Source organism: Toxotes jaculatrix, chromosome 3 (genome assembly GCF_017976425.1).
Source record: "Toxotes jaculatrix isolate fToxJac2 chromosome 3, fToxJac2.pri, whole genome shotgun sequence".
Taxonomy (NCBI): domain Eukaryota; kingdom Metazoa; phylum Chordata; class Actinopteri; family Toxotidae; genus Toxotes; species Toxotes jaculatrix.
Window position 1 is genome coordinate 24,527,078 of NC_054396.1, and position 26,215 is coordinate 24,553,292.

A 26,215-nucleotide genomic window follows, 5' to 3' on the forward strand; every position below is an offset into this window, starting at 1 on the left:
ATTTTTAAGTCCCTCCTGCGTAAATCTTGTAGCATCCCAGGAAACGTGTGACACGAGTTGAATCTGACAGTGCTTCAGCCGTTTAAACGTCTGCCGTTTGTTTGGATCTCTGCTCCACTCTCCAGTCCCCATCAAAGACATGATAGCATTGTTAATCATCCTCTACAAGCCGATGAATTATTCAGCACAGTGTCCAAGGTAGCAGTTCAGTATTTAAACACAGACTTCTAATGCATCACATCGAGAGGACAGAGACTACCGCTGCTTCATAAAAACTACAGAAGGTGTGATCCCTGTTTCCACTTATAAAGGTGATTAACTCAACCACATGACGCTGACATGTGACTGTCCTGTGAGTCAAACTGTCAAAATCCAGCATGCTGTACTGGAGACGTTTTGGCAAAAGCAAGCTGTGCAACAATTTTAATATGCTGTGAAACACGACTAGTTATCCCAGGAGATAAGGTGACATTTACAAAGTTTAATTAACTTCCAAAGCTATACTTAAACACCACTTCAGTTTTGCACCATCATCAGTTTCTTTCATTAAGTCCAAGTGACGTGAAATGAATATTAAAAACAAAGGATCTCGAATGTCTCAGCTTGATACCAATGCACATAAGTTGATGCAAATGTATGAGCTCATGCAAAACCTGCTCTCAGGCCATGAAGTGGGTAGGCTTTGCATGTAGGTGGGAGTACAGTTTCCCCTTCAATAACAGGTCAGATTGACAGCACTAGACCTAGGTATGTGATGATAATTTATGCATGCACACGGTGCTATGCACAAAAATAAAGGCTTCTTCATTTCCTGTGTGAACAGTTGGAAAACAAAATATTCTAGAGATAATTAAGGATTAAACCAATTCCGTCATTCTCACAGATCATGCATGGATAAATGCTGCTGAATGCTGTCGAGCGTGATAGTATGTAGGTAAGCAATCAAAGACCTCAGGGAGGGATGAACTGGAGCAGGAAATTGTGTGAAGTGCTCTGATTGTGTCAGTAGGTGGCGCTGTGGAGACATTCATTATGCCCGGAATTTCCTCCCCGAGAATAGGCTTCTTACCTCACTATACATATTACGAGTCTTAATCAGGTGTAATTTGTTTTGCACGCTTAATATTATGATTGCATGCTTTGTGGTTTTTAGTTAAATTCAAATGTTACACATCTTCCGCCTAACATGCGAGATAAGTCCTGAGAATGTTAGAAAAAAAGTCATAAACATTTCATTTTAGACAGGGATGACAATAAGTTATCGTGAACATTGTTAGACTGGTACAATATATATATATATATATTTAATTCAACATTTTTTAAATTTAGTACCGCAGCACACCGGAGGATGGAGCCCGCACGAGGTGTCTTGAAAACACTGCTGCTGCTGAGCGTAAAAGGGGCGTTTCGGAGCTTGGTAACATCTCTCTTGGCGGTGCCAGGTGTGTTCAAACCTGTAGCAGACAAATGCTCGCAGATGTCTCTCAGCTCAGTCATCATGGGCTGGATCTCAGCTGCATAAACCGCCTACCGGTGAACGCTTCCGCCCGTCTATTTTCAGCCTGCCCACAGGTATGAGGGATTTCTCGTTGACGCACTACATTTCACCGACAGACAGTCCACAATCTACCACCGAGTGAGTAAAATACTCTCTGTTTACATTTTGTTTTGACTACTTGGCATCGGGAGGCTCCTTCAGAGACGAGGAAACGCGCGGATATGGTTCCAGAGTAGCAGTGGGGAGCATAAAACCTTGATTGTTCCCTTTTTAACCATCTCGCCGCTAACAACTCTCCTGTTTTACGCACAAGGAGTGCTTGGAATTACTGCAACCTAGGCAACTGTGCGCACACCGGAGCATAAACCCGTGGGATGACAGAGCTCGGCAGCGTATTCACATGTGAAAATAAGCCTCATAAACGTCAGGAAGATGAAATCCCCAGCAGGTCGGGAGAATAACTCAGGAGGGTTTATTAGGCCGCGCCAATTCGCGCTCATTTAACAACAGAAAACCGAGGCGTCTGTAACCAGTTAGATCGTTAGTTGTTTGAAAAGGGAGTAACCATGTCCAGAACACTAAAGAAGAAGAAACACTGGTCCAGTAAAGTGGTGGAGTGCGCCGTGTCATGGGGGAACCTGGGGGACTTTGGCTCCGTGGTGGAGGTTCTGGGAGGAGCAGAGCTGGGACAGTTTCCCTACCTGGGCCAGATGAAGCTGGACGTGCTGGTGTGTCACGTCGGGAAGCTGCCCTACTACGGGGACGTTTTGCTGGAGGTGAACGGGACGCCCGTCAGTGGACTTACAAACCGTGACACGCTGGCTGTCATACGCCACTTTCGGGAGCCGATTCGCTTGAAGACGGTCAAACCAGGTGCGTCCCCTTCTTTCTGTTGTCAACGCTGCTGCTGCTACTGCTGTTGCTGTTGTGTCACCTGAACCCTGTTTGTAAGATGAGCGTTATGATATGTGGCTTTCTCTACACACAGAAAACCTCATGATTACACACACACCGATCAATGTTGGCCACCCATCACTGCCAGTCTGTGATTATAAGACAAACATTTTAAGTAAAGAAAAAAAAAGCAGAAAACAATTAGAAATTATAATGATAAATATATAAATTTATTCATAAAGACCTCTCCTCATAAAATTAGGTTTAGTCTTCCTGTGATATATATGTACATATGTCAGCTAAAGTTGAATTGTAAACGGAACAAAAAAGTGAGTTTAGGTGTGTCTATACACCACTACATCCCTGTACACTTCCCTAAGGACATCCCAGACTTCAACTGTAAGCGTCTTACTGTCCCATAACATCTAATTGGCCAGTTCTCTTACCACTTTCTAGGGGAGCTCAAATCGTGATAATGGTAATAATGGCATGTAGCCCAGTTGGAGCCTTCTAGGCTAAGTGCACTTACATGCATAGAAATAAGGCCTAATTACATCCTCCATTATTCAGGCTACTCTGCTGCCCATTGGCCACAGCAGCGAGAGTGGTTAGCTGTGTTGTATCCTGTTGTCCCATCATTCCACATCCAGCTCCCCAAGGACGCTGGCTGCAACTTCCAGACACTGATAATGAGGCCTAATAGCGGTAATGGCTTGGTGATGCTGCTGTCTGTACTGGTTCTGGTCCATGCGCTTTAGTGGCACTGGAGGGGAAGTTGTGTGTTAATGGGCATGAGAGATGGCCCCACTTTGCTTATGGAATCTCTAAACAACAACTGAGACTGTTCAAATGGTTACATCAGCAGCAGCAGCTGAGTCCCTGGACCCCAGGCCAGGATCCCTGAAGATCAGCTGTATCTGTGCACACGCTTACTTATGGTCTGTCTCTGTGTGCAAGTGTGTGTAGTCATTCCTATGAGTTTTCCTACATTTTTTAATAATCAATATTGTATTGTTTTTTTTTTATATGTTTTATAAGCAAATGAGATAAAAGGAAAGAAAAATGTTTGTTTAGCTTTTGAGTTCAGTGCCCATTAGTGAGCATGCACATGAAGGTGTGTGTGAATTTCATGGCTCTACACTCCCCAGAGCTCCTAACACCATGCTCTCTGCCCCACTAACCAAGGATGATTAATAAAGGGCAGGGAGAGCGAGGGAGGGAGAGAGGCACAAAGAGACAGAGGGAGGGAGAGATACATGTGGAGAGAGACATAAAGAGAGATGGGGAAAAAAATCAGCTCTGCCTTTGGCTCCAGGCTTGACTCCCACGCGAGGCTGTTTTTGCTCTTTAAAGCTCACAGGGAAGTAATAGGTGGCGAAGATGACAAAATTCCTCATTGCGTATTTCTTCATTGTCATCCTTACGAGACTGGCCTAGACGTCCATATGCTGTCTTAGTCATACGTAAGGACGCGACCAGCATGGATCAGCTCTTCAATGTGCAGTTTTCAAAAAGGCCTCACAAAGCCCCCCGGCATCAGCATACAGATGGGGTTGTTATATTGTATGATTACGTATGGTGCATGTGTGCACGTTTGTGATGTGTGTATACATTCCTGTGTGGTAGCCTCATGTTTAATTCACACCTCTTGCATAATTGAGTTAGCGAGTGGATTTTCTCCACTCTGATGGAGGCAGCGTGCCTGGAGGATCAGCTGTTACCAGGAAGCCCGGAAAGCTGTAATGACATGACGGTGGCCGGCAGCAATGGACAGCCTCTCTGGGTCTACCAGATGTTAGCTCCTGCACCTCGTCCAAGGTCCTCTTGTGCTCTGCCTGCCTTGCCGTCTAGAGTTGGTGGGCTTTCCATGCTGCCGATGACAGTTGGGGCGGAGCTAGGAGGAAAAAGATTGAGTGTGAAGAGATGCAAAGGCAGAAATGGGCATTTGAGGTGAGCATAGAGAGAGACAGGATGCAAGATGCAAGTCTCTATGGAGGCTATTAGCTATCTCAGCCATTGATCGAAAAGAAATGTGAGCTGAAAGAGTTGCACACAGCACTACACTTACTTTTCCATAGCTGCATCATATATTCTCAAGGGGCTGCCAAGAGGCTTCTCTCTCATATGTGCATTCTCACATACATACTCACCGCTTTGAAATGAAGAAGTTCACACTAAGCTTACGCCGCAAGACTTACAATATACCTTGAGGTGTATGTTTCCATCTCCCTGGTATCTTTGATTAAGCTGGTAGATGCCTATTAAAAGCTCTGTGCTCGGTACAGGAATCTATTTCTGCTGGTACCCTCAGCTAAGGATCGGAAGAGATGCCTGATGAAAAGCCTCATGAATGGCATCCCAAAATTTCCTCTCCTGCACAGTTATTTTCTGCTGTGCCTCCCATACGTTTGCAGCTTCAGTCACTGTGCAATCACAACATACATACAACCTGTAGCCATTTATATGCAGCTGAATGGATGATGGCTCTGAGATCAAATGAATAATTTCACATTGCAGTGCGCACTGGAGCCAGTGCAACAAGCTTTTGTCTTTTAGATGACTAATATTGGCTGTATTAATGTATGAAACAAATGCAAACAAGCCCTCTCTTTAAAATCGAAGCACTTTGCTTCTACAGCTGTGTCTTGGTTAGAATTTTGGAATTGGTATCATGATATTGAATGTGGTTGTGAAATCAGTCCTCACCAGACTGCAGGTATGTTTAAATGAAATGGTGATGAACTGAAATAGTCTAATGCCTTTGGGGTGTGGGAATGACAGCATTTGTATTGGAAGATGATAGTCATTTTATCTTAATGGTTGATAATTGTTGGTGTGACAATGAAAACATACTGTGCAGAATGGCACAATCCACCTGTTTCTGTAAGCTACTGAGTTTTAGAGGCCAATTTGGTTCTTAATTGTTGTTGAATTTTGAAGTCAAATTGCATAATTGGGTTTGAATACAGCCGCAGTGGATTATGCTGTTGATGACAAATTGTTACCTGCTCTAGATCGCATTTAGATTTACCTGCTTCCACTCACACATCGGCATATTTTCCATTACCTGCTGATCATGCCAATAGAAATACAGAGTGACATGAGCCCCTAAGCCCCTGTATCAAACAGCAATACTGAGTGTGGGTTAATCACATTAATGCACCTCTCATATCAGGAAGTGCCTCTCAATGGAATCATCCTCTTGACAGGCGATGCTTTGTCACTGCAAAGAGATTTGCAGTCGGCTGCAAAAAAAAAAGAAAAAAAAGAGATTGAGTGTGAGGGTGGGAATACAGAAGCCCAGAGAGCTTGGTCAAATAACTAGAGACATCTGTTCTCGCCTTAGAGATGTTTCTGACAATCCGCGGAATGAAGCAGGAGAGCCATTACGTACATCGCTCCTTTGGCACGGAACTCTTAACAAAGTAATTTGAAGCTGAATGAGCTCCTTCTTAGTGAGTTTAAGGTGATTATGAATGTTTTCTATGCAGATTCAATAAGTTGTCGGCTATGTTTTGTTTTGCTAAGATGTGCTTAGGCTTGGGCTCTGATCCTGCTGAACTGTTATTGGATTATTGACTGGTGCTTATGTAGCCACTTTTACACCTCTTTGTGATTTTAATTGCACTGTTGCTTAGTACGGATGTCACTGTATGTTGCCTACAACTGTCTTGATGCCACTTTCTAGGCCAGGCGGCCCCTGGAAAAAAAAAACATTCTTGCCATCTTTGGTGCCAACTGGCTTGATAAAGGCTGAATGAAGAAGTAAAGAAGCAGACAGAATCACAGTACACCAAAAAAAACTGCAGGTCACAGCAAAATCTCATTGGCCTTATTAATAATTTAAAATGAATGCAGGTAGCACGGAATTTAAAATGGAAAGTTGGCAAACCTCTACAAGGCACTTATATGAAATATAAGACAAATATTGCGTCAGCTTCTCTTCTGCTGCTGTATTTTTTGAAACTGAAGCTTTACCATGCTCCTATGTTTGTTATTCATGTTTCAGCCCATTAAAATCCATGCAGATATGTGCGCTCTATATTACTACTGAGCATTTTCTAAAGCACACTGTGGTGTTTATGTTTTTCCAACCTTTCAAGGTTCCACTGTTATTACTTCATTTCACTATAATATGAAAATCACCCAGCAGAAACTTTCATTTAGTTAATTCATCACAGTGGGTACCGTGTGTGCTTTTATTGTTGACAAAATTATCATTGTGTGGTAATACTAATAAGATTTTCCACTCACAACTGCACTTCCGCACAGTGGCAATGTAACTCTGGCAACAATGAAGATGTTCACCCTGATGGATTGGTTAATGCAAGGTTAACTGCAGGTTTATTTTCATTCTGTTCTGAATTGATTGGCTACCTGGAACAATGCAAATTCAAAAAGTCTAAAGAGGTACTGTTTTTGTGGGCAATAATGTAGTGTTATGTTATTTGCAGAAAGTGGATTACAACATGCTAAACTGTTGGTATGGCTGGACAAAACAATCCCAACAAAGATCCTCCTACTGACTTTTTACAGAATTTACATGCGTAGCATACAGTCTTCATTGTGCTCAGGATGAGTGTGCTCAGTTGTCATGCAGAGGGATCTCTTGACTATGGTCCTTTTTAAAACATCTATTCCCATTCAGATGTACATGTACCGCAGGGAGTACTTCTGCAGTTGCTCGAAGGTATGTGGAAATGTGTGGGAGTAGCTCGGCCAATTTAAAAAACAGAAATTCTCATTTAGGAAAAAAATGTATCCACATATTTGTGTTCAGGAAGAAAATAAACACACAAATTGGATTGCAAATAACAAATTGTTGCCATATTGCCATATACAATAATCAGGATAAACCACCAGCTATGATGAGGCAACTGCACCATGTGCTGTAAGTCCATGAAAAAACTAGCTAGCAAAACAATGGATAAATAGTTGAAACGTTCACTAGAGAAGTTATTGCTTTACATCCTGAGGAGGATATGATTGTCTGCACCAAAAGTTTATGGCAATCCATTCAATAGATCTCTCAAAACCACTAATCATGGTGGTACTAGAGTCTGTGGATCAACAAAGTCTATAGGATTCATCCCCCTGGGTACCATGAATGGATCTGCATCCATCTGTACAACATTTTGTTTCAGTCCATCACATCATTGTTGAGATTTTTCAGTTTGGACCAAGGCTGTGGGCCGGCTGACTAGCGGAATGACACTGCCATCCGTAGAGACATGCAGCTAGTGTAGTTAAAATTATAATATACAATATAAAAACAGTCTCCATTTCCATATTTAATAGTGTTAAATAGCATCCAGTTTAAAATCCATTCCATAGGACACATTTGGAACATGACAGGTGGCCTTGATGAAGAGGTGCTCGAGCTCATCTAAAAGTGCTTTGAGGTTGTGCAAGACAGAAAAAGGTTGAGAACAACTGCTTTAGAGCTCCTGGCAGGGGCTGATGATTTGATAGTCTTAATACTTAACCCCTACCCGTGTTTGAGATGAGAAGCACAGCAGCAAACACTTGATCACAGGCCCTTCTGTTTTGTTAACACCACCATGCCGCTGGCATGTCACCACACTCATCAGCCAGCGTGGGTTTGTTTCATGCTGCACAGGGACACTTGAGCAAGACTGTCAAACTGTAAATGCAAGACAGTTGCCAGAGCACTGGAGTACGACAATTAGCAGGAGTGTTGTTCCATCGCTGAATACTCTCAACCTTCTAACCTCACCTCATTAATGTCTGACTAACTTTCATTGCTGTGTCTCTCAGCGCTTTCTTCCCTGCTCTCTTTGGAGCTGACAGACCTATCACTCTGCCAATAGTGTTTATTAGGGGGATTTTGATCCTCTAGTAAAAATACAAGCTTTATGATGACCGTGTTGTGGTTTGACTACATATTTATTGTGCATGATTATGCGAGTCCCTTAAGGAGAAATGTTTTTAAATGTGTGTGTTTATGATTATTTCCATATTCAGTGGAAATATTTAAAGAAATAGAATATCAGAGCAAATACTCAAGTTCATTTAAAATATTTTTGTCATTTAAATGCCTTCAAATGCTCCTAAACCTGGGTTACCTGCAGCCTGGTGATATTTTGTAGCAGACTTTAATAGGTGGAAAGGAAGATATGTCTAGGACAGTTTTCCTTCCTTTTTATTTAGTTCTTTGTAACCACTCAACACTTTTTGTCTCTGTTTGGCCTTTTGCTATATCGTCCTACAAAGCATTTTGTTGATATACAGCTTGTTTGTCCTCTGTGACTCTCATCAAGCATCTCCCATATGTGCCCGAGGCAGCTGTCAGGCGTGTGGAGAAGTGCTGCTGTCTTACCACACGCACACAAAAATGGATCTAAAAGGACACCGTACAAAATTTCCATCTTGACACGCAATTTAAATTGAAACTGAGACCTAAAATGATATTTTTTCCTAAAGACCTGCTTGACTGCCGAATATATATATATATATATAAAAAAACGGAAATTTGGCAACCAGATAGGGTGAAGAAATTGATTAAATTTTGGTGGTTGTGGAGGGATTCCCAACGTAACATGATTAGCAAAGGTGAAGAAAAATTTAGATAAAATGATGGAATTCTCTCAGTGTGAGCTGAACAGTGATGATGGATGTTTTTGCTCTTTATGTGCTTACCATTTTTCACATTTCCCATGCAGTTCCAATATTTTTTCCAAATTTTTGTTAGGTAAAAATTAAGTAAATTAATGCCTCTAATAACAAGTAAGACATATAGTATCACATAGGTTGATCTTCTTCTAATTAATCTAAAAAGTCAATTACAGAATTAATGACTTGTTTTCTTGCAGTACAGCACTGAACCCATTGTGCTACTGCAAAGTAGAGCTGCCAATATCCCATAGCATCGTAGTTAAGAGCCCACTCTTCTCATGCCTTGCACTGTGTTTGTGGGGGTGGAGGAGGGGGGAGGTGGTGGGTGGAGGCATGATGCGACTACAAAACAAACGAGCGTAAAGTTGCTCCCAATCCTACGCCAAGTCCTCAATAATTCATCTATACTAGAGCTGGATACTCCACTTATGTGTGTGTGTGTGTGTGCGTGTGATGATAGCTGATGGTGTTAGAGTAAAGCGGTAGGCTACTGTCAAAAAGCATAGCATGACTCCCAGTCCCCAGCCCTCTCTCATTATTCCCTCTTTAATCAGATTGGTGCTGCTCTTGTTGCACACTCCACCAGCACCTGCAACCATCACAATGTAAACAGCATGCTTGATGAGATGGTTTGGAGTTGGAGCCATACATTTTGAGGCTGATGATGACTGTGGTTCCTGATGATTGCCTTGAAGATGCTAAATTTATGCGTAGTTTTGCTTCGCGGCTGCCATATAAGCTTATATTCAGGGATTCAGAGGTGTGCAGAACGAATGGTAAACCTTTCTATTTAATTTCAGCACTTTTCAAAACAGCCACCATAAGAAATGATTAGTTGTTTGTTTGTTTTTTTTTTGTTTTTTTTTAAGATAAGCATTAATTCATTGTATACAAATCGTAGTGTATCTTTCTTTAACCACATCAGTTGGAAACAGCTGCATTCTGGGAACAAACTAGAAAAAAGGTGGTAAAAGTGAGTGTAAATGTGTTTATCCTCTACTACATCTCTGTTAATATTTCGCTGTGCTGGAAGGAAATCCTTCATGTCATTTGTCCTAAGGCCACCTGAATTAAAAAATGTTTCAAGTGTATAAAAAAATAAATTTTTTTGAGTTTCTCTAACAGTGTGAGGCAAAAGTGGAAGTAGAATTGTAAACCTTGAGTTCAGCTTGGCATCATAAATTTCTTTGTCACGACGAGGCTGTGACAAAGGCCCGGTCAGGGCATATTGCGGTGATCAAATACCCTGGGAACTGAGAGTGGTGGACACAGGTCATAGTGGCTGTGTTTAATGAGCAGTGGAGTGGGGACTGGGGGGTGCTCACACCATTACAAACAACATAATCTCTCCTACTCACATCTACACTACATGGGAAAAGCCCATTATGGGAACCTGCATCTTCAACATGAGAGAGTTACCACACTAATTGCATTGTCCATAGTAGCTTACAATAACATTGCTCTTAAAGCCATAAAGCATACAAATAGCATTTGGGTATTTGCAGTATGCACAGTTTCCCCTGGGATGGATATGTGTGTGTGTGTGTGTGTGTGTGTGTGTGTGTGTGTGTGTGTGAGAGAGAGAGAGAGAGAGACAAATTTGTGATTTGTGATATAGGGCTATATAAATAAAATTTGACTTGACTTTATCAGTAGGAGGTTCTGGGGGATTTCAGCTCCTCGATGCCTTCAGTCCCTGTTCCAATTAAAGACCCTGTGGTTGTCTCAAATGCCTGTTAGCGCTCACACTGCAACATAATGATTAATTCTAATCCTGGTCACAAAATCATTTACTACATTTTAGTTGTATGTAAGACTATAACAGTCGAGGCAAATTTGCAATGGGGGGTGGGTTTCAATTCTGACTGAATAGACGAGGAGTAATGGGTATGGAAAGTGGTTATTTTTGCTTTGACCTGCATCCTTTTTGCCCTCATTACCCACTGTCCCTCCTGCCTGCTTTGTGGAGAATTCTGTTTTTCTCCGCTCTTATCACTACAGCTGTGAGGTATCTGCCTTATTTTCTGCCTGCGATACAAATCCGTTATTCATCACTTGATAGTAAATGTCGAGGTAACTGTTGTGCAGCCCACGTACCCGGTAGCTTAGTCGTTAAATTTTATCCTGTGGAACCCACAGACCCCCCTAAATATGTAATCTGCAAAACAAGATCATAAGAGGAGCTGAGAAATCCCCAAAGATATTTTTGTGTGATATAGCTACAATCTGAAAAGTATTTATCCCCATTGTCTTTTCTTATATCAGCTTTTTCAATCTTGCCCTGCTCATCAATGCATCAGTCACATCCTGTCTATGTGAACCAGATTGGGGTTTTGGTTGAGCATTGTCTCTGTCAGTGTTTGAGAACAGATTGGAGGGGACGGCTGGTGAGGAGTCACTCCTCGGTCTAAGAGCCTTGTTTATTTTACCACAGGCACAGCGGCCATACGGTGACTGCCCGACCTAGCACTGTCATGAAGGACGTTATCTTAATGCAACAATGAGTTCTGCACACCATAGTCCCTCCACCCCCCTACAGCTGTGTTCAATGATTGCATATTTGGCTAGCGTGTCACTTCCCACTTTCCTATTATCCAGATGTGCATTATCCTCCAACTGGTGTTTATCACTGCAAGAAGGGGGCTCAGGTCACCTCTAGACAGCTCACAGGTAATGGGCCCTGACATCTGAATTAGTCTGCTCTTTCAAAGGATGATTAGCAAGCAGCTTAGGATTCTGGGGGGATGTTGATAGGCAGACATAAACAGGCAGGGGCGATGGGCCGGTGGGATGCTGTCTCTGTGGTTCATGATGGGAGGCTTGCCAGTAATACAGCTCATCATGAAGTCGTCACGGTGTGGTTTTTCAGATGACAGAGGGTGGGATGGAGCCGGTGACTGGGGCCAGTGCGATTATGTGTTTGCACTGGTGATTTAGCCACTTGAAGTATATCATTTTCATTAGCTGATACTGCAATGTGAACAGCTAACCAAGCTGGTGCCCTCATAAACTTTATGAATAGCAGAGCTTTCAAATTTTATACCAAAATCCTTTTCGTGTCTCTGTGTCTTGGCTGTGTGACTGGCTAGCCCAGCTGTTATGCTCATCCCTTACCCAGCTCTTTTATTATTCCTTGGCTGTGTGATTCGCTGTGTGCTTGTGGCGGCAGGGGAACGGCTGGCTTTGTAGAATCTTAATAGTGGTGAGCTAGCGCCAAGCTTTCCATTCGCTGCTTGCTGCAGGCGTGTGACTGAATGCCAATGAGACATTAGGGTTGAGGCAGGATGGATCAGGCCAGGCCAGCCAGGATCTGAGTGGCTACAGAGCCCTTTACCAGGTGAGGAGAACACGTTTGCTCCCAGAAGCTGCACAGCAAGCTGAGACGCTCTGTGTCTCAGGGTTATCTCAGCGCACCTAATCGTCAAGATGTGCCCTCTCTTGTGCTTCTCTGTCAAGGAGGGAGATAATCTAAGAGCATTCTGTTTGACTTGGACTTTGCGCCACTTCCTTCCCTTTGATTATATAATTTTCACTCTTCCCTTTGGGTCAGGTTGGATGATGGCATACGATGATATTTTTCTTAATATCCAGTGTCCTGTCAGTGTCTGATATTTGCCTTTTTCTTTTGAAGATGCATGAATGCGATGTCTTATTTAAGACTTCCATGTAATAATGCTGTTCATCCTGCAGATTCTATTCAAGTATATTGTCCTCTCATTTGGTTATCACCACAAACGGCTGGTAATGCAAAATATTTTTTTCACACCACCTACCATACTTATATATTACCATCCTTGGTGCTTGGTTTTCCATTGCAGTGCTGTACACACCCTGTATAAGGATAACTGAAGTGTGTCTGTGTCCGCATGGATGTGTGTGTTATGTCATGTCTTGAGCCTTCTTAATTCTGCAGGTGACACACACAACATGGGCCCTGTTAATATGCTTCTATATGTACTATAAGTGGAGAGCTGTAACACTTTTGTTCTTTTATATGAACACACACACATCAGCACATTAATCTGTCTCTTTCTCAGTATGCACATGGTTCTCCACATGACGCAGATGTTACTAACAGTGGGATGGGATGATGGGTGGATGCAGAAGCCCCAGTCACCCAGTCTTTGCCTAATCTGATTACAGACGGCTTCACACGGTTGTCCAGACTGATGAAGGGAGGGCATCGGGGAAGGGACAGATGGAGGAGCTGTGGTTGTTAACAGCTGTGCTTAACTCTGTTGTGTAATATACAGTTGCGGTTTTCAGAAGAGGAAAGCATGTGATAGCATTCCACTGCATTATATTGTAATGGTTATACAATCATCAGGGCTGTATTGTACCAGTTTTGCATTAGGGCAACTGGCAATAACTGATATGATCCATATAGTGTTAACTTCCACCACAGCGCACAGATTGAAGTAGAGAATGAAGTGTGTTTATATCAAATCCTGTATAGCACATATTTCACCACTGATTAATTAAACTAAACAAAATCAAGAAGCAGAGTGGCTCGTGCTGATTAACATTACGTTCATTATGTTTTCCAGCCTCTTTAGCCAGCCCCCACCCAAAATCTGACTTCATAGCAGTATGTAAAAGTAGCAGTTGGAGCTGAGTGGTGGCAGCTGGTGCTGGAGGCGCTCTCAGACTTACAGGGTGCCAACATACAGAAAATACGCAGAATTTTAGTCATAAATGTAAAGCATATTTAGGAATTAACTAGTGGATTACCACAACATACCGACAAGGACATTTAAACAATTCTTAAATATAATAATTTGTGTCTGCAATCACTCCAATCTCCAACATAATGTATGTTCCACTGCACCCTTTGCAATAAAGCAGTCTATTTAAAAGATAACAATGCTACTTGCTAATTCTGCTGTAATGCTACAGCACCTGCTGCTACTGCTGCTGCTCATGTGCACTTTTATCAGCCAACTCACCTGATAACAGCTCAGTCATGTTATCAGGAGGCCTTTTTTTTTTTTTTTTTTGAGAAAATGAACATGTTTGGGCCTCAGACTTTCCTCTGTCCTGCTGTTGGCAGCTTGGAGTCGTAGTGTCTCTTCCCAGTGGGTTCATTTTCTTTAGGAGTAGAGATGCTGAGAATCACTGGTACAAGTAATTAAAAATATTTGCATCTCATACTAATATACAGTCGATGTTTTGTTCGGTCGGTGTTTGTGTGCTCAGTGGCTAATGTAACAAAGTTGGTATCAGACTGTTTTATTGCTCTCTGGCAGATCTTGTGGGCCATGTTATTGCTGTCTTCTAATTTCTGGTCTTATGCTGCTGCGAGCGATGCACAATTAATTTGCATTGATAGTAATTATGAATTAATTTCTTATAGTGGCTTAGCTTTTTTTTTTCTTTTGTTATTTGGCACGTACATCATGATACTTTCATGCTGTTAATTATTAGATAGTAATTAAATAGAGATGCTCTCTAGGATGAATATTATGAGTGTTAAGGCCTGGATTGTTTTTAAGGCATATTTTTCTTCCCAGGTTATTGTTGTTGTGTTTTACTGCGAACTCTGGTCTGTCCCAGTTCAACCTCCCCAGCACCAGAACTACTTCCTAAAAAAGTGAATTAATACAACCGTACTGTGATAAAACTAATGTTCTCCTCTCCGGTTGTCTTTTTTAGGGTTGGGGCCGATTCCCTGCAGTCTAGTTAAAATGCAATGTAAAACTGTGGTTCATTCCTTATGTATAAAGCATTCATTCTTTATTAGTCCATTATGGTGATGAGATTTCTGTATTAGAATTTTTGCTCAGCTGAGTGATTTGAAAGAAGAAGTGTCCTTCATGAAGCTGTTCAGTTTAAATTTAGGTAACGTTGTGATCATGCTGCTCACAACAACATGGCAGCAGTACTGAAAATCACATCTGAACAAAAAAACACAACAAATATAAAAATCATAGAAAGTGCTGATGATGGAAAATGAGCTAGAGATGGACTGCAACTGCATTTAGAGCACAAAAAGCTCTAATACTGATCTTCATCAGATGTGATCGTCATGACCATTTCTGTAGTTGAGGATGATGAAAGCTTGTTTAAGCTTTAAAGACTGTCACCAACAATGAATCCTGGGACTATCCTGAGCTCCACATTTCTGACTAATCTAGACTCATATTATGAAGGAAGCTTTCCCGAAGTGGCCTTTATAAATAATGATACAGCAGTGGCTAAGCCTACGCATGTTTAGAGAAGCAGACCCGCCTCAGCGTGCAAGGTACAGTGATGAGTCAGGTATTTACAATTTTTCAAAACTGTATCTCAGAGCACCAAAATAAACAATGGCTGACATCCAAAGGATCTGAGCTGATGTAAACAAATTCCCATAATCAAGTGAAACAGGTTTAATAAATCTGCAGTATTTATTTGTTCCTAGACTCATGAAAAGTATAAAACATAAAAGTTTCTTTCTGAGGTAAAACCCTACAACGAGCCTTTGAAAAAGTTTTCATAGTGTGGATTAAAAGAAAGACAGTCATCAATTAAAATCCAGTTTGAAACCAGACTTCTGCTGCTTCCCTTTTGTGTGCTTACGATATGTGAGTGCTTTGAAGATTTGTTTCTCACACCGCAACACAACTTCTTTGTTTCATCTGAATTTCAAACAAGCTTGAGATCATAAAGCTGCATTTGCACTAAATATAAAATGTCAGTTGCTTATATGCACTCAGTGTAAATGCAGACAGTAAATGTCAGCATCGCCGGTCTCTAAATTAGAACACATCTGTGCACTCATACAAGCCGGTGCTGCTGATAGGCTTTTATCCTTTCTTAGTTGCAAAGTGCCCAATAAAATTTACCAATCAGACGCTCACCTCTGCTGACTTTTCTTTCTTTTTCTTTTCTTTTCTTTTCTTTGCTATTCTCTGCACTTTGGTCCGTGTCTGCAATTTAATACGCAGTGCCAGTGACGTGTTCACCAATTGTGGTTTTACCTCTGAAATCTAGGTACAGGTCTGTTCTCTCTGTCTCTTTCTTTTCTCTTAGTCTGACCTCATGTTGTCTGTACAAGTCAGGGCCTGTTGTTGTAAGTGTTGCAGAGGGATTTACTGAGGAGTAAAGCTGTCTCACATAACTACTATATTTATCTGAGATCTGAATTTAGGTTTAAAGCCAACAAAAGACCTTATTGGATAAACTGATATACAGTGTATAGTGAACCAGCCTGCTACTTGTTTGCAGTTTTACTTAGGGCTGAAAATAAGTGTAATGTATATGTATAATGCAGAAAAACAATTTAAAATTCCCATCAAATTTCAAGCCAACTGTCCAAAACCCAAAGATTTTCAGTTCACTGTGATACAAGACTAAGAAAACTAGAAAATATTCACATTGGGAAGTTGGTGCCAACACATTTTGACAAAAATGTCAAAATTGTTGCTGATGAAATTTCTGTAGATCAAGCCGAACTTTGTGAAACCTATAACATCTATCTTCCATCTCAACAGATTTGTCAGTTTTCATACGTTTGGAGGCTGTGCTTTGGCGCTTCAGGCCAGATGATGCAGTGTGGCATCACTGATTCATTACAGACTGAGCCAGTTTGTGTTTTGACATGGCTGACTCTGACCCCGAGCCCCACTCTGTCTGGATGGCTGTTTTTATACCTGGCTGAGCAGCCCTGCCATTGGCATTCACCCACACATGAATGTACCTACAACCAAATCCAAAAAGACACAGATACATGAGCACACTCAAACATGTACGTACACACACACACACACGTGCACAAAGCTGTTAGGCTGAATGAGGTGAAGGCAGAAGTCGGTAAAAGGTGATCATGCCATCCATCAAGCTTAGGTTTATTTCCAGGTAATTTGTGGGATGATAGGTGGTTTTACTTTGAAAGTAGAATCAAAGTCTGACATTAGCAATATTAATTTTATTGTGGTGTCTGTGATTGTGGCTGTCTGCAGGTTGACATTTGAGCAGTTAATCAAACAGAAAAGGCTTTCTCTGGGTAGACTAATGTGGAGGCCAGCAGAGGCAGTGCTTCTAAAAGTTAATTTAAAATATGGATGATGAAAATGACATTTTTAGCTCCCTCCAATATTGTGAAATGAATGTTTATACCCATCCTTTCCTTGTTTGGCGCTGTCATCTTCAATAATGCATAGAATCACTTATGAGGATACATTTTTGCACATTATTAAATTAAGGGAAATAGAATTTTGCATGCTGGTGAATCATGAATTACAGACCCTCCTCTCTGTTATATTTTACACTTCATATGATATCCAATTAAAGAATGAGTTGGAAAGCTTACATTGTTTCCCTGCTCCTCAAAACGCAGCAGCAGCCTTGCTTGAGGAAACCCGCCGTCTGTTGTTTGACAGTATTGTTCTCATAAATGTACTTAAAATTACCGCACTGTTGTCTGTGTCTCTGCAGAGGCAATTAATTATAAAAGGTTGGTGTATTGATGCGTCAGGAGTAACAAATGTCCACCTCAAAGTGCATACATTATGTGTGTTTTAAAGTGTGCATCCTTGTTCCTAATTTTATAAGCATGCATTATTTTAATTTTGTACTTCTGACACACCAAAACTCCATAACAAAACGACAGAATTTTACTTCCGGGGAGATTTGTGAGAAGTCCGATTTTTATATAGATAAAAATCCCATTTATGGCCCAGCATCGTAGATATATATTTCTCTATTTGTGAGTCATACGCCCTGGAAAGACCTCTGCCGTTTGAATTTTTCTATTATATTAACAGTAAAATGATGGAAGATTGAAAGAACAATGCAGCCAAGAAAAATAGTCCGTTTGGCAAGCTCTCTCACACAATGTCCCAGACTGCAATTTTGTTACTCCAGCACATAGAAACAAAAATTGATCTGTGTAAATAGACTGGATTACTATTGCACTGGAGGGCCTAACGGAGAAACACAGATGAATAAATCCATCCATCCGTCCATCTATCCATCTGTCCATTCAGCCATCCAGCCAGACATCGGTTTCCCTGACAGGGATGTTGCTCACTGTGACAGGCTTATTGACAGGCCAGAGAGGAGCCTGGGATTATGGGACTAGAGGACAACAAGAGTGCTTGTCAGGCTGACGTGGAGGGTAAAGCTTACATTCTGTCAACAGGCTGAACACACCTCTGTGGCATGCATGGAATCCATGCGGCTGCACCTCGACAGAGAAAACGCTTTTTAATGAAAACCAGTTTAACCAGTAGCACCTTTGGACATGCACAGTAGCTGTTGGATACCTTATTTATTTATCTGTCTTGCATGGAGAAGGGTAGATGTATGTGGGTTGATTTAATTGCATTGTTGACCTTTTCTAAAGGGACAGAAAAAAAGCTATTAAATTAATTCATTTCATGGTCTAGCTGGTCAGTCACTGAGGGGTAAAAGTGGTATACATGAAGTATCTGTTGTATATTCATCTACAAAGCTTTATCAGTAAAGCTCTGCCTTAAATAGCAATGAAAGTGGCTAGTTCTAATTTGGTGCTTTTTAATTTTCGGGGCGAGAAATCTAGCTTTAAATATTTTGCAGTGAAATTTGATGGAGTGATGTTTGAGGATTTTAAGGAGGATGGGATAAATTACTGAGGGAGCGCCTCCACTGTCACAGTGAATGAGTTTTTCAAGCCTCATCAAGCCTCAGCTTTAAATAGATTTCACCATGTTTTGTTTTCAGCAAAATTTTGTAAAACCATTCTGGGTTTTTTTTTTTCAGTTTACCACTTCAACTAGACCTTTTTTATAGTTGCAATATCTGCTAACAGCTGATAGGCAGCTAACTTGACCCCAAGCTGTATTTTGCAATTCTAATGAAATGGTCTAAATATATGTAACATATGAACACACATGCAATATCTACCTTATATCTAAAATGGAATCAATACAATCTTTTTTTCTCTCCACTGACTAGTAAACTTGCCTTTTAAATTGAAATGTGTTTTGTATATCACAGTGGGTTCTATACATTCTTCTGAAAATATGTATCTCTCAAGGGCTTTTTTTTTTTCTGAATTCATTTTTTAAATGAATTCAGATATTTTGAGCATGTTGTTGTGTTGTTGACCAGAACATGGGTGAGTGATCACATTACTTTTCATCCACCCTCCAGGACATGAACTCCAACCTGACACTCCATATAATTTGCAACGCTGAGGACAGAGTTAGCCTTGGGTTATTTGTCAATTCTAATGTTTATGTGTGAGGAACCTTCTTCACATTCTAAGTATGTGGCAGCTGAGGGAGAAACACTGACTGATGTCTGCGCCTTCGGTGTTTTCACAGGCTTTAGGTCTTAATTCATGTCACTAATTGGTGTAATTCTTGAGAAAACACCTCTTAAAACGGACAAGACGGAGACGCAGGTGCGGATAAAGAGACTGCATTCGTATTGATCATTTATCCTGATAGTTGAATTCCACAACGTGTCTGGACCACAGGTGTGGCACTGAACAAGCTGCCACTACAAGGCCTTGCCTGCCTCTGTGCACAGAATTGGTTGAATCATCCAGGTTTGTAAAGCCAGTAATTAAGGCATTGGTATTCAGATCCACCCAGCCACACCAGTGACGTTCCCCAGCTTCATATTTGAACTGTACCCTTTTACAACAGGTTTAAGTCCTCCCTGTATTGTCCTCCTCTCAAACGTAAACATGTTAAAAGCCTCTAAACAACATAGAATCCAAAAACATAATTTTGATGTACTGTGTTTGGAGGGCCATTCAGCAGGATGTGAATATGTAAAGCAAATTTTACATTCATATTGTGGTACTGGATTCCACACTGTGAGGCTTCCAGTTGATGTCTGAAAAGCAATTGTAGCTGCGAAAGAGCTGGATTTCATTTTCCAGCAGCAGCCAATGCCCTCTTATCGCTCCTTTTACTGTGATGCCTATTATAATAGCTTTACACAGACATGGGAAGAATCCCAGCAGCCTATTACCCCTACCTGCATTCAATTTACGTCAGCTCTGCCTGAAACGCTAACCCCACCCTGCCCCACACTACATCACACTACTTTTTTTTTTTTTTTTAAACCTGTTTTATCAGGGATGAAAGGAGGGATAGAAGAAGAAAAAAGAATCTGAAAAGCAGGGAGGGGGTGTAGCCTACATTCACACATATATAATTTATACTTGACTATACTCTGATATCTTAGACCAAACATATAAATACTGCAGACAGCATCTCTTCAAAGGTAAACATCCAATGTTCTGATATTTCCAATTCCAAAACATTGGAGAGACAGTGAATTACTGGGCACAAATATGTTAAAGGCTTCTTTGTAAGAAAAGATAAACTGTACATTTCTTGCATGACTTGCATTTTGACATTTTTACAGTTAACATAAATGTAAATGTTGTTACAGGTTGGAAACTGCAGCTCAACTTCAGTGTTTTGTTCATGCTGGAGATAAGAGAGAAGCTTTATAAATCCTGTCCAAATCTTCCTGCCACTGCATCTTTTCAGCAGATAATATAGAAAATATAACGTAGGAAACCATCGACTGGAAGCTGTGATGTAGATTATATTTTCTTAAAGCAAGACAAGTCGCTGTGGCCATAAGCTACATTTACAGAATAGTGGTAAGTGCTAAGACAGTAACACAAGTGGGGAAGAGTCACGGAGTCAGCAGGCATGCTCAGTTCTACAGTTATACAACAATAAAGGATCTAAAGTTTGATAATATGGAGAAACATTATTCACCATAAGCTACTAGTCATATCAGACCAATGGTATGGCTGTAGCTGCAAAAACCCCTCAGTGTGAACTCAGAAAGGAAGGATTGTATTGCTGATGAATTCCTGATGAGTTGTGTTTCTTTAGAGGGATCCTGTGGAGTTAGTGACCACTAATAGTGCTAGAAACAGTTTATGACTGACTCTCATGCATATGCACATGCACATGGGTGACATGCTGTCCATTCCTGCCAATGGTCACACATTATTCCACTGATCTGCGAGTGACGGTTATGTGATAAGATATGTGGCAATGTGCCAACAAAGGCAGTGGAGAAGAAGACTGCAAGTTAGTAAACATGAATGTAAAGAATGCAGGTTTTAAAATGTGAAAAAGAATTGGCTTTTCAAATGTTTTAGGAAGAAAGAAATAAACTCAACACGCTTGTTACACCGTTTCAGTGTGTAACACTGAATGTAAACAGAACTTTTGTTTGTTTACAACAGAAACTCCACAGGGCACCATTTAAGCAGGATTATTTTGCTCTGATTTCATTTGCTTTACCAATTTTAACATAGGCTTGCAGTTGCCTAATTATGCACTGTGCAACTGCATTATGTAGGACTACTCTTTTTAGTAAAATGTCCTTCATTTTTACTGAGGTACATATCACTGTATTGTTAACAGTATTTTCTGGTGTGTATACATCCATATAGATGGGCTTTTCAATGTGTATGACACAATGAACAACATCAATAACTGATAAAGAAATATATGACAAAAATAAATATGGGATTGCACATAATATTGTTAGATACACTTTTCTTTCACTTTCTTAGATACACTTTTTGACCCTTGGCAGCTGTGTCAGCAGTACATTTAGAAACAAAGCAGGAGCACAGTAAAAGAACAGGGTAAATGGGTAAAATTAGCCACCTAGGATAATAAGTCCAGGCTCAAGGTAAAAGTTTCCATGGTAACAGTACTGAAGTGTGCTCTGTGAAACCCAAAAGTTAACCAGTCTTACTGCGATAAATCAGACATCATGCAGGTTTTTACTTGGCGCTCTGTGTTTGCCACAGCCCCTGAGATGGGTAGCAGTCGTCGAGACAGCTGACCCCTGGTTACCCCCTGCCATCCTTGTGCATCAGCTTGCATGCAAGAGCTCCTCCCCTTCATTTGGGTGTTTATTCTTGAGCATTTCTATTATTGGGCTCTCCTGCATTCATCTGTCAGTGGATGCTCTGTGATATGAGGTGGCAGTTCGCAGAGGCACTGAAGCATTTCCGCTCCAAGTGTCCTCTCTCCCCATTTCCCCTCTTCGTCTTCTCTTTTCTCCGCTATCATCCTTTTTTATTTGGCTCTGTTCTTCTCTTTTGCCCATCTGGACCCTTCACAGACAAGTGCATGCAGACACACATGCTGTACATTCATTTATTGTATTCTCAGTCAACCACACACACACTCTTGCATTGCCACAGGGAACTGTGCTAAGGTATGCGACTGTGTCCAACCACTTGCCCTGGAGTTAGAGAGTACATCATTCAAGCATTGCCTGTAAAGAGGAAAACTGTATGTCTTTATTTACTCGTAGCTCTTAATGCATGCTTACATAGATGGAATGAAGAGCTGTGTGTGCACGCATGTGTCTGTGTGTGTGTGTGTTTGCTTGCGTGTCTGTGTGTGTGTACGTGGGTGAAGGATGCCCACATGTGTCCTGGGAGCTGACAGATAGAGAGGGTTGAGATAAATAGTCCATTGTCTGCTGCAGAACTGGACGGGAGTGCACTTCTGTTGTTGAAGGAGTAGAAAGCCGAGGTGGATAACAGGATGTGCCTGCCCTACTGTTGATTTAGAGCTGCGATCCACCTCTGGCCAGTTTCTGCTCCTCTCAGAGCCTGTATTTCCAGATTCAAGGTGTGTCATTTACCAGCACGTGTGAGCTCATGTGTGCGCTTGTATTTGTAAAGTGTTCAGATCCCTTACTGAAGTAAAAGTAGTAATACCAGGGTTTAAACTACTCAGTGACAAATAAAAGACCTTAAATCAGAATCAGAAGTAAAAGTAAAGAAGTATTGCAAAATTTTCTTGATATAGCAAACATTGTTTTCTTTGCAGATGTTTTTCAAACTGTTGTATAATTATACTGTAGATTATTATTATGGAGGATGGTATTCTTATTTTCATAATCGATATAGTCAATAAAATGACCGAAAAATATCCTTCACTAATTCTCAAAATACTTGAACATTATTTGATTATCAGAATAGTTGCAGATGACGTTTCTGTCAGTCAGCTAATCATTTCAGCTGTAATCCTTGTAATGCAGCCCACTGGGGTGGAAAAAAATGTGCAACTTCTTTTCATATAACAAGCATTCAGGGTGTTTTTCCTTCTCTAGAATGTTTTACTTGTGTGAAGTGTCTTTGAGTATCTTCAAAAGAAGTCTATAAATAAAATCTTCTTCGTATTATTTATTTATTTTAGCTTAGAGACTGATCATATGTTTTGTGTATAAAATCATTTAAAAAAATTCTCCTTCTGAAAGGTAGAAGTATAAAGCAGCATAAAATGAAAGTTCTTAAGTAAAGGACCAGTAACTTAAAGTTAAGCTTAAGTACAATGGTTGTTTAAATGTACTCAAGTTCATTTCTGTAACTGTTTACCAGGACAAAATGTCTCCAGTGACGTCAAGATTCTGTGAAAACCTTCAGACTGAGGATGGTTTTTCTAGTTTGCATTCAGAGTGAAGGTCTGAATTAGAATCAGGTTATGATCAGGGTTGTGCAGTGAATGTGGTCAATGAATAAAGAGTTATTTAAGGCAGCATACACAGTATGTGTGCTTATTTAGATGTGCGTGTTGCCGCTGGCAGAGAGAAATCTACCATCTGAAAGCTTCACATTCACAGGCATGTGCCCTTGATGGATGACAGCGATGGAGATGACTGCATCACGTACACGTTCAGGTCAATAGTCAGGGGTATTACTGCAGCGCTCTCTGAGCTTATACATTAAATAATCAAATACAGCTCAGTTGTTCAGGACCTGTGTGAAATTGTATTTGTATATATATATAAATATATATAGTTTTATTTTTAGTCTTCTTTGTTGCTGCGTTGAAGGTTGCCATTATCAGGGGAAAAAATATACTCCAGGAAATGTAAAAAATCACAGAGTATCTAAAGTACCATGTTGTAAGTGCATGGGTGTGATATGAAGGGTTCGGGTCCCACACCATTTTATCAAACCTGAATCTAGTATTGATTCAGATTATCTGAATCTTTTCAAATCTGTTCAGGTGGAACTGTCCAAAATTTTAAACAAGTTATTAATAATTAAAATGTTAAAACTCAGAGTGACATTCAGAGTCAAAGAACTCTAAGAAGAGAGAGAGGAGGGAACAGGTTTGGTACACAAAGAGTTTAACAAATCCGGGCATTTTACCAACTTGGAACTGGATCCAAAATCAAACCGATTATTTGAACCTGGTGAAATGATTGTCAAACAGTAACAGTTATTTGTTGCTGAAGTCCCCAAAATAGAGGCAGGTAGAAGTCAATACTGGATGCCTTTTTTCAGTTTTAGTTATTGTCTTTTAGTTTAATATGTTTACTTGTCTGATTTGTTCTACTGCAGTAAACTGAATCCACCTTGTATTTCAAACAGAACTGCTCAGAAACATTTAAAATATATGACCCACTTTTGAGGCATACATCATAAAATGCAAATGCATCTCAAATGGCAGCCACAGCAGAGTTTTTCACAGTGAAGATATTTCTCACAAAGTTTGATAGTTATCAGATATATCCTTCAGTGATGAAAATCTCATCTCCATCTGCTCTGTCGGGCTGCTAAGATCCTGCTGTAGATTTCACATCACGTACAATCAGCATGCTTTGAGCCACCGGCTCACATTCAGTCTTTGAAGTAGTCTGCTTTTCCCTTCCCTGGTCCCTTCTCCCATGCCAATACTTTACCTCCCTCAAAGCTGTGTTCCCATCAGTCCCTGCTTATAACTGGGGCATGGCTGCAATTGTTGTGCAGCGTTTTGTACTGAATGGTGCTGAGTTTTGTGATAAATGCATACATCAAGACTTCCTCTAATGTATGCAGCCTTGAATCTTGCCATGATGTCTGTGTGTGCATGCAGGCCAAAATAAAGAATGGTACAAACACACAGACACACACACACCTTTCACTGCTCTTACTCTACAGAAAGATCTGAGATGTCGCGTTGCATAGCATCGGGCCGTGCTTGACAGACTTTCTGTGTCGATAGTGCGCATGTGAGGTGGTTTGTGATTTGAGTTTGGCTCTTGAGAGGGGCTTCTCCCATGAAGTGCTAAAACGTAGAATTGATCTGTTTACTTCGCCCTCAAACACAGAACAAGTTCAATTGGAGCTTGAGCTGATGGGAGATCTTAGAGTCAATTGGACTAAACTGAAAATCACTAACCAGTTACGTTGCTCTCTCTCTCTCTCTCTCTCTCTCTCTCTCTCTCTCTCTCTCTCTCTCTCTCTCTCTCTCTCTCTCTCTCTCTCTCTCTCTCTCTCTCTCTCTCTCTATGGATGATTGCAGGACTTCATTCAAACTTTTTTGTAAAATAATTTCCCTTGCAGATCATTCAGAGTGATATTGTATGTATTTGTTGTTTTTTAAAAGCAGGATTTCCTCATTCTAGCCAGTGAAATGTGAGATTTTGCTTCCTCTTTGTTTTCTGTTAACATCTAGTAAATTTCTTTTGGTTTCATTTTGATATTTTGTAGGCCAAAGGACTACTGAATTAATCAAAATTAAAGAGGCAGGTGAATCAATAAAGAGAATAAACTTTAGTGGCAGTTCTATAGTAAATTTTATGAGAGGATAAATTAACACGTCTTCGGTCTACTGATTGGGGCAGCAGCAGGTGTAATTGATTCTTAAATATGTGAGTGAGCATCATCTCACTTCAGAAACACACCAGTCCAGCCTTAATCAGACCAGATTTAAGGTTTTACCATTGTAGGCTGGACGTCTAAATCACAGCTGGCCTGTTAGGGCTGCTCGTCCATCCTGGTGGACTCTGCTTATTGACTTGTGAGACTCAGTACATGACTCGCATAGCATACGTGTCTAATAGATTTGCAAGGAATCATTTCCAGCTCCGGCTGAAATAATTAAGTTGACATTCTCTCCCCAATGCAATTAACAATGAGCGCTGTCCAATCTGTGACCTGTTAGATGTTTGATTTCATGGACTGTGTCTTACATTACAAGCCCGAGACGCAGGGCACTTTCCAACAGGAGGCAGCATGTGGAACTCATCAGGGATACATGGTGTTAGGAGGACACTGCCTGTGAGGCATATCTGGTTCACTTAGCTAATTTTCTTGAGGTGCTGTGAGCTCTGCTTGCTTGTGTACAAATTACTGTCACGTTGCTGTGCTGTTGGTGTAAATTAGCAGGCTTCCACAATAGATTGTGCTTTTGAGTGTGTCTATAAGAATTGATTCTGAGTATGAGT

At 40.8% G+C, this 26,215-nt stretch overlaps 1 protein-coding gene across 2 annotated transcripts in view; it reads left to right on the forward strand.

Moving 5' to 3' along the window:
- Window positions 1-1,585: 1,585 nt before the first annotated feature.
- The window catches only part of LOC121179286 (membrane-associated guanylate kinase, WW and PDZ domain-containing protein 3), a 117,825-nt gene continuing 93,195 nt past the window's right edge, over window positions 1,586-26,215 (forward strand). For both annotated transcript variants that reach the window (XM_041034043.1, XM_041034044.1), the window contains exon 1: window positions 1,586-2,371. In XM_041034043.1, coding sequence (XP_040889977.1) covers window positions 2,065-2,371 — 307 coding nt within the window. In that variant the 5' untranslated portion in view covers window positions 1,586-2,064. The remainder of the gene's footprint in view (window positions 2,372-26,215) is intronic.